The following is an 8,938-nucleotide window of genomic DNA, read 5'->3' on the forward strand; positions in this document are numbered from 1 at the left end:
TGCCCTTTGAATTAAAGACATTGTCACAACATGGAGGTTTGGAAGCTTTTTTTAAAGCTCATCATAGGTTTGCTGTTTGGAATATGACGGTAATAAAAGATCATTATAAGATAGTAAAACTTTTAATCGTGTCATAAATCTTATTTAGCTTGACGGGTATTGTGTGTTATATATATTATTAGACAAAACAGAGGTTTAACCCCTTTTTTGGGGGGGGCTCACAAACAGGACTTTTCCACAGAGACATTTAAGGTAAAATAAGCAATAAAAAAGACACAAATTTTACAAAGTGTTTAATCAGGATGATACTAGACAGCAACAACCTCATATTGAACCATGGTCGTCCAAAACCAGAAAAACGGAGTCTTGCCAGACTAAATAAACAAAAAAATAAAAAATCATGCACACAAAGCGTTTCTTCTGAATGAGAGCACAGTTTGTCTGCAGGTTTTTAAAATCGGGTCTTCTGAGGATGCTGGCTTCTTCGATCTCGTTTCCAGGCAACATTTTCACTGAGAGGATTGACCCTGTCGGTGAAGCAGAGAGAGCCCACGTCAGATAGTAGGAAGCGCAAGGATGAATTTGCCTGCGGTCAAAGTCTATGCAAATGGGATGAAAATGATCTAGAAGAAGGCCTGCAAAGCAAATGAAGGACTGATGGACGCGTGCAGAATACCTGTCTATTTATAGGAGTGGCTTTCGGCTCCGCCACGTCCAAATCCTAAAAGACAAAAGAAGATTGAAGGTGAAACACAACAACAGGGATAACAAATGTTAGAGGCTGATAAAATCAACTCAAACGGTTATGGAGCATGACCCTGACAGGTGTTAACTTGTGCCCTGAAACGAGCAATTACAGCCAAGCCACAACAATGTGCACCGTCCCACTGAGGGCGCTCCCGACCGAGACAAAGTTCAATGGCCAAAGGAGACGGAGCCAGGGCGTCAGTTTTATCATTTCAGAACAAGAAAATCTTGACATCTTTGCGATTGTGGTAAGTGTGTAATCAGGCTTACCTTTAGGTCCAAACATTGCAGCGTAGCAGGGGTTGTGACAGTAAGGCTTGCCTTCATGCTGTAAGAGGCAAAGTTTTATTACAGGAATGTCAACACATTTAGAGAGAAAAAAATAAAATAAATAAATAAATAAAAAACCCCAATCAGATCAAGATGATACATAGAAAACGTTTGTATAATTTAAAAAGAAAATATACATGTATATTTTTGACAATGGCCAATGAATCTCTTTGAATCCCTTAAATGCTCATTGATGGCAAAACCAACAGAAACACATGTATGTTTTCAGTTTTTATTGTCGATGTCCACCGAGGGGTGAAATTCAGCAAGTCGTCGAAGAACACGTTCACGTCTTGTAATTTGGATATTTCACCTCTGCGTGCGAGCCGGCCGACAGTGTCTTGTTGCACTTCTCACACTTCAGACAGGGCTTGTGCCAGTCCTTCCCCAGTGATGTCACCCTCTCAGCTGCCAGGCACACAAAAGGGACAAAGTTAATCGCAAAGCTTCTAACTTGCCACAAAGATGGATATTATTGTCTGGAGAAGAGTTACTCTGCAGGGCATAGACTATGAGCTCATCCGGCAGTTCATTCTGGTCCAGTATCTGCTTGAAACCATAAAGATCCACTCATTGTGGACTAGTTTGAGAACATTGCTGGGTGTGGTGCTTAAGGGAGAGAAAAACAGAGAAGAGCATTCCCTGAGGAATTTGTTCTCCTACTGCCTCGTAAACTCTGATAAAGAGCCTTTATCTGTTTGTGCTGATCTGCAGAAACACCCATCGGGGAGGACTGTAAAAAGTGAGAGGGAATTACGACTCGACGTGCTTGAAATTTCATGTCTGCACCGAAGGAGACGAGATTAATTGTGAGACTCGTGACACGAAGAAAAATGCGTTTGCATGCACTGACAAATAAAGGCTGCTCAGTGTCGACCTCAGAGGCCGAGCGCAGGAAAGGCTGAAAATGGAGAGCTGTCATCAGAAAGCGGGGGGGGGGGGGGGGGGGGGGGGGGAATAACGAGCATGATCAACAAATCTGCAGGTTTGAAAAAGATTTAAAGAAAGCCAGGAAGGCCGGCAGATCCGTGGATGAATGAGAAGTACCTTAACTTGCAAGATGAAGCCAGCTGGCGTCCAAACATACGCAAAATGTCAGGAAATGACATATTTCCTCGCTAAAAATAGCCCGTTGTGGCATGAGATTACGCAACAGGCTGTGGAAACAGGGAAAGGGCTCCAGGGCTGGGTCAGCCTCTCAGGCCAGCGCCATGAAAACATCCCGGCTGAAAGTGGTGGGGTTTGGAACAAAAGTCCGACCCGTAAAAATAACTATACTTAAATTCAAATAACAAACCACTGGGACTGGGTAAACGGTGGTAAATGGAAAAGAGTCGGTACCCAGTTAGCTGCCATGACGCACATGTATGTAGATTGGATCTGATAAGGCTCACTGTTAAACTTGAACTCGGATGACATGAAATGGGGTGTGGCAGATGAAACCAAAACCCCAACTGCTCTCAGCACAGGCTCGCTGTACGAAGTGTAGTGGAAGTAGTGCGTGATACACAAACTCACAAATCTGACAGGAAACACGCTATGAGGAGAGGTTGTTGAGGTATGCCCCCGGAAAAGCTTAATCATCAGATGAACGCAGAGACATTGAAGACTTTCTCAAGCTAAGATTGCAGCTATGTATGTGTGGCCTTGGGGATTCAGAGTTATGGAAATGAACTTTTCACTCTTTATTTCACAACAATCAACTGAATATGACACTTCCTTGAGGTTCTTTCAAGCTGACGCGCTTGAGGTTTTGAAATATTAAAAGATATCCATCAAGTTCGATGGTGCTTGTGGGAGCTCACAGTAGAGCCAGTTTGAAAGACCCTGCTCCCATTCGACGCCGCAACTAAAGCAACACATTCCCGTCTATGCTGCCAACTGCAGTCTTGCTGCGCAAAGAATGATGGACTGTAGCGTTTCCAACAAGGGGAAAGCGCTCTACCGTTCTTGGAGTTGGACCTCCATCATTCAGGCAGGCTGCGGTAGCCTGATTGTTTCCATCTGAGAGCGTAGCAACAGAGACAGAGAACGATGGGAGGGGGCGCGGCTGTGGGGTGTGATGGAGAGCGCAGGCTGCAGAGTGAAGGAAGTTTGTAGAGGAGGTGGGAAACCGATGCGGACAGTTTAGGACAATGACACAACTGTGCATCCGCAACTAGAATACAAAGCTTTGCTTCAGGCTCCTTTTCCCTTGGCTGTACTTTGGAAGTGAGCTTCCTCTTTGGAAAAAAAGCCTTAACTCTTTCACTGCCAAAGACGTCTATAGACGTCAATTGCGTTTTTTAACGGAGCGGGCTGGGGGACAATCTAGCGGAGTTCGTCACTAAATCTTAGGCTTGTAAACACTAAACAGAGAATATACTGGCAAAATTACCCGCTAGGTGGCAGCAGTGCCACTATGCACACACAAAAAAAAGTGCTCGTTTTCTCCATTTTTTGGGTCAAACAGCTGATTTTGGTGAAACCAACCTATGTTCTACTGTCTATTACTAAAAGACTGAAAATGGTAGAAACAAACTTTTTTTTCCTGATCAAAGAAGAGAGTCTACTCTTTCTTTTGGTAATTTCGGTGTGTACATAGTCATAACTTTTCTGTGGGTCTTGGAAAATCAGTCAAAATACTGAAAAACACTTGGCAGTATGGGTGTCTCTGAACTGAAAATGGCTGGCAGCCAATGAGTTAATGGCTTGTTCTGGCAAAAGCTAATTGGTTTGATTGTATTGGCCAGGAGGGGAAAGTTTATCCATGAAACAGGAGAATGGAAAAGCCGGCTCCCCAGTCACACGGTCCATTCGGCTGACTGACAGTGCAAAGACTTGGCGTTGTTTTCTGCTCTGGCCCCGGCCGCTGAGCATCTCTTTGGAAAAGATTTATCTGTCGCACCGCCGAGCTGGAGACGATGTGGTAAAAGGATTAAGAGAGAAATAAAAACAGAGCTGTGTGCATTCCTCCCCGGATGCAGCGATTGGTCTGTGGTTTGATGGTGTTCCCATGGGATGCACAAGATCACGCTGGGAACAGGGAGGTGCATTTCAGCCGGTAGGAAACCCGCTTCCTCAGCTCCTTCTCGCCATTACTCATGGAGCTCAAGGAGGACAATCAAGCTCCCACTGGGATCAAACTTTAGACTCCAAAATAACGTGATAACAAAAACGCTTATAAAGTGCAGTGACCTCTGGGGCTGCCAGACTTTAATCTGCAGAAATCCATACATACACGATGGAAAGCAGCAACGGGAGAGCTGCACAGGAGTATTTCCATATTTTGGGCGCGCTCTCCCTCGATTTCCTTTTACAACATACTACATCACAATGGTACATTCAAAAGTTCAGCGTTGACAGTTTGGATCGTCCTGCCACAGCCAACAGTACAACATCAGAGTACCGCTTACATGCAGTCGGAGGTCTTGCTGAAATAAAAGCTGCAGGCCTGCGTGAAAAACACTCCCTTAAATGTAATGGTGTCAGTGTAACTCTATTACAGTATATATCTGGTTGATATTCTCAGTGGTGGAATGCAAGCAAGTATTCTTACTCAAGAGCTGCAATTAGGTGCAGTTTTGTGGCACTTGCACTATTCTTTTTCATGCTTTTGAAAGAGAACACGAAAGAGAAAAGCAGAACTTTTCCTCTGTTGCATTCATCCCACTGCCACATTAAACAATCCCTCTGCAAACTATGTCTGACATTAAAAACAGGTTTTTGTGGTAGATTCAAAAGCTCAAAGGAGCTATAAGCACTATAATATCAATTAACGCACACTTGGAATGAAAAATACGTCGGTCATGATTTGCAAGACGTGGTTATTACGTTAGTTGTTACTACTTCACTAATTTAACTTGCGTCGAACTTTGACGTCTCGTGACGTATTGTACAACTGATTTAAAATCTTTAAATGGTGCAAACTTTCCAAAAAAAAATATCAACACGCAATGCTTATTATTTTCCAAACTCCTTAACAGTGCATGTGATATTTCGCTCAAATAATATGTCATTTTAAAGGCACGTTTTTGACAGCGTCGAAGTGTTCGTTTAATTCAGCTTCCTGTTTCCTCGCTTGTGCAGAAAAGCCGCTAAGTTTCAACAAGCAGGAAATGTTGTCACGCGTTGGCACGGCATGGTTTCTCCAACGTGAGGTGAAAGTTAAATGGAGGAAAAGAATACAGTTGAGGAGAGCAATTCTTACCGAAGTAAACCTCCTTCTGGCACTTTGGGCACTTCGGCATTTTGTTGTAGCTGTTTGTGGTTGCTGTGGAGGAGAGAAAAAGTAGATCCTGCGGATGGAGATAAGTGCAGCTGTACGGACTGGCCCACCTGTTAGCTCTGACTGACCACGCCTCACTGAAGTGCAGATGTGCAGTCCGTCCTGTATTTATACTGCTGGGGAAATAGTTCAACTGAAACTTTTCTGTTTTTTTCGCAGTGGGAGAGGCCACAGGCACGTTGTGTTGACTCAGTGTGTACGTGCAGAAAACGTCAGACGGGGAAATGACATTCAAGAATGTGGCTGCTACACTTGTGATGGTCTTACTACAACATGTCTGGTTTCTCTATTCTTTTTTTTAATCTGTGCTTTTCAGACAAATGTGCCGAGCTGTGGTCAATGGATCAGAGACAGCTGTGGTTCCTGAACTGACTCTCTGAAGGGTCACGAGGATGAAGCAAGGAGTCACAAGATTATCATCATTTCTTATATATATATATTTTTTAAATATTTCCTTCCATTTATTTGTCTTGCAAATATCTTGTGAAATACACAAAATGGCACAAATCACATGTCTGAAATGCAGCTTTTAATTAGGAGTCATTAAATGATTTTATGCATTTAAAAAGAATAATAATAATAAAAAAATTCAAATACAAAATGAGACATGATTGTTTCCAGTGATGTTAATGTGAAATAAAAGACCTGATATAGAATCAGCTCTTATCGCTGCTTATATTACAGCGAGCCTGCACCTGGACTCATTGAGGAACTAGGCAACTACAAAATACTGAATTATTAATGTTCTGCACCTACTATGTTTGTTGTGATCTTCTATTCAGATTTAATTATCTCTGGCCACTTAATTTCACGTTACAGCTACTGTGCAGACAACTGAACAATGTGGGATTTATCAGAAGTACGTATTTGTTGTTTATCTTCGGTGTGACGTTAGGGAAGGGACCACCCTGCTGCCAATGTCATAATCCAGTTGATGTTTGACTCCACCAATCTATTCACCGCTGAATGGTAACATAACCCACTCGAAGAATAATCCAAGTCAAGGTAAATCAACACAGTTGGCAATGATTGAACACGAACCTTTGTTCGGCATAAAGAGCTTTGTGCAGTGGCTAATGAGGCAAAAAAAACTGCATTAACTGGTCAAAGCACGAGCTTTATCTATATCGGAGAGAGAGAATGTGCTTAACCTTGTAACACACTAACAGTTATCTGTCATGTCTTCATTGAGCGCACCTTCATCGTGCTGGAGGGAACAGGGAGTGAATCCTTGGATTAAACAACTGCAAGCAGTAAAAAAACAAGTATTTCTGGTTCCTGCAGGTCTGACATGCACTAAGTTCAGGAGAACTTCCTCAGCTGGGTCATATTCTCGTGAAGCCTGATGCAATATCTTGAGGTTAGATTTGGGCTACTCCAAACGGATAGATTTTCTGTGTTTAAGCCCGTTCTGTAGTACATATACTTTGATGTTTAGGGTAATTGTCTGCCTGCATCATTCCGCTTCTGCTGAGATTCAGCTGATGTACCCCAACCTCACCTTTAGTCAGTTAAGATACCTCAACAAACCTTATTTTCCCTGGCTTTGATGATAGAGAGCAGTCCAGGCCAAGCAGCAACACACACAGCCGCTCCAGATGGATGATGCTGCATCCATCAAACCTCAGCCCTCGGCCAGTGTTTTCATCTTTTATACTGACATTATACCTTTTGCGGTGTGTACGAGTGAAAAAATTCAATCCCACTCTCTTCAGTCCACACAACGTGGCAAACGAGCACTGGCAAATTTCAGACTCGCACTGTTTTGGAGGGAAGAGCTCCAAAGTGAAACAGTGAAGGATAAATTGTGCAAACCTGAAAGCTAAAAGTAGAGGAGAAAGGTTTGAAACCGACAGCCGCAAATAGGAAAACTGAAAGTCAATATTAATTATAGAATACTTAGTTTGTTTGCAGCTGAGTTTGTTTAGACTCAGTCAAGCCAGCCCATACACTGACATTTACGTTCGCTTTTTATATAATCCATAGAGTTACAAGTCATAGCAGAAAATAGTGGTTGGAATTTACCCACCAGACTATTAGCTGCACAGCTGCTGGTTTGTTCTTTTTTTCTTATATAAAGCAGTGTTGGAGATTGACTCGTGATTTCATAATGATGACGAAGATGGTGTCATACGTCTATCTGACTTGCACTTTGTTTTGACTCTGAGCTCTCAATGTCTTTTGTGTAATTGTAGCAGCACAAACACATCACGCCCACGTCCAGTTCGACTTATGATCTGATCAATAGGATGGTAAAGTTGTGATTACTCAATAACCTGTGTGTGTATGTGTGCGTGTGAATGTGTGCCTCTCTGTATCTGTGTGTACAGGTTGTCATGGTTACTTTCATGAGTCGAATGCTGCACATTCAGACACACCTTCAGCGTGAAGCTTTTCTCGATTTGTTAACCCCATTTGAGTGACATCTAAAACCCTCAATAAGATCCCCATGGCAACCAAACACAGCTGTATGACAGAAACATGATGCTCTACTTTATGTTTTGCTTTGATGGTGCACTTTAAAAAATTGTCTCAGCTAACCAAGATGTGAAAGCAATTTTCAAATGCATAAACTCACAGTCCGATGCATGTCCACGTAACAGCAAGTGTCAGGCAAGAAACATGGAAGTATCACGTATTTACTTCAATGAAAATCAGCCAATGTTGCGGGGAGCAAATCTTAATAAATGTGAACAGCAGCAGCCAACGTGCCAAAACAAAGAAAGGACCGAGAAACCCAATCTCTATCCATGCTAACAGCGTGACCGATCCCATCCTCAGCACTGGGAATGTTGCCCTGGGATACTGTGGGAATATGAAACGTCGATAAGTAATTCACAGCATACAATGACATCCCTTTCAGTTGTGGTTCACTGTGACAGATTTACCTGCGGGGTTTGCCGTTTGATCGAAACTCTACAGAGTCTTTGAAATGCGTGGATCTCCATGTAATTTTCTTTGTGGGATGGTTTCCAGGGATGTCAGGCAGAAGCTCTGCCCTCCACAGATGAATCAGTGAGGTAATCTCTCCCATCCACCTATGTTGGACGAGGTTGGGCTCTGCCTTCGTTCACCCAGTGAGGTCCAGGCATTGCTGCCTTGTAATTACATCTTGCAGTGATCAGCGCTGTTCCCTTCAATTACGTGAGATTAACGTGGAGGTTTCATGTTGTGCATTGCTAATCAAGTACAGTGAATACACACAAACCGATGCCACATGAAGACTGCGCTCTGTGCACGCAGACTGAATTGTCTAAACAGCACAGACATGTTCTTTAGAGGGATTCTGCACACAGACTTGCTTAGCTGTCAGGCAGATGCGAACTTCAGTTTCATGCTGGTAGAGCTGCTTTTGGTGGCCGAATTTGGCTTAGCTTAGTTGATTTTGGTTCAAATTAAGGGGGAGTCAGTGTTTATTTCCACTAACCTGCTTGAACGTACGGCCCTTACTATTTAGATCCACCTGCCTCATCAGAAACTTGTTTATCAGGAACTGACTTAACTTTCCGAACGCAACCTTTGAAAACTAAGATTTATTAAACATTTAATGTGTTGGACATAGTGCCATGTAATGGCATGTGAACGGCCCCCTTG

General features: G+C 43.0%; 1 protein-coding gene across 1 annotated transcript; it reads right to left on the minus strand.

Moving 5' to 3' along the window:
- Nucleotides 1–276: 276 nt before the first annotated feature.
- Nucleotides 277–5,445, minus strand: crip1 (cysteine-rich protein 1). The gene is made up of 5 exons (XM_075448735.1): nucleotides 5,267–5,445; nucleotides 1,391–1,485; nucleotides 1,018–1,075; nucleotides 677–721; nucleotides 277–527 (listed from the first exon to the last, which is right to left on the minus strand). The coding sequence occupies exons 1-4, from the start codon at nucleotides 5,304–5,306 to the stop codon at nucleotides 681–683; spliced, it is 234 nt and encodes a 77-aa protein (XP_075304850.1). The 5' UTR covers nucleotides 5,307–5,445; the 3' UTR covers nucleotides 277–527; nucleotides 677–680.
- Nucleotides 5,446–8,938: the final 3,493 nt, after the last annotated feature.

Source organism: Odontesthes bonariensis, chromosome 17 (assembly GCF_027942865.1).
Source record: "Odontesthes bonariensis isolate fOdoBon6 chromosome 17, fOdoBon6.hap1, whole genome shotgun sequence".
NCBI lineage: Eukaryota > Metazoa > Chordata > Actinopteri > Atheriniformes > Atherinopsidae > Odontesthes > Odontesthes bonariensis.

Bases quoted from the DNA above. Each gene is read 5' to 3' on its own strand.
- crip1 (XM_075448735.1), bottom strand. From the start codon at position 5,306: ATGCCGAAGTGCCCAAAGTGCCAGAAGGAGGTTTACTTCG. The intron at 1,486-5,266 runs GTAAGAATTGCT...TGTGCCTGGCAG, and splicing joins CCAGAAGGAGGTTTACTTCG to CTGAGAGGGTGACATCACTG. The intron at 722-1,017 runs GTAAGCCTGATT...TTTGTCTTTTAG, and splicing joins TGCAATGTTTGGACCTAAAG to GATTTGGACGTGGCGGAGCC.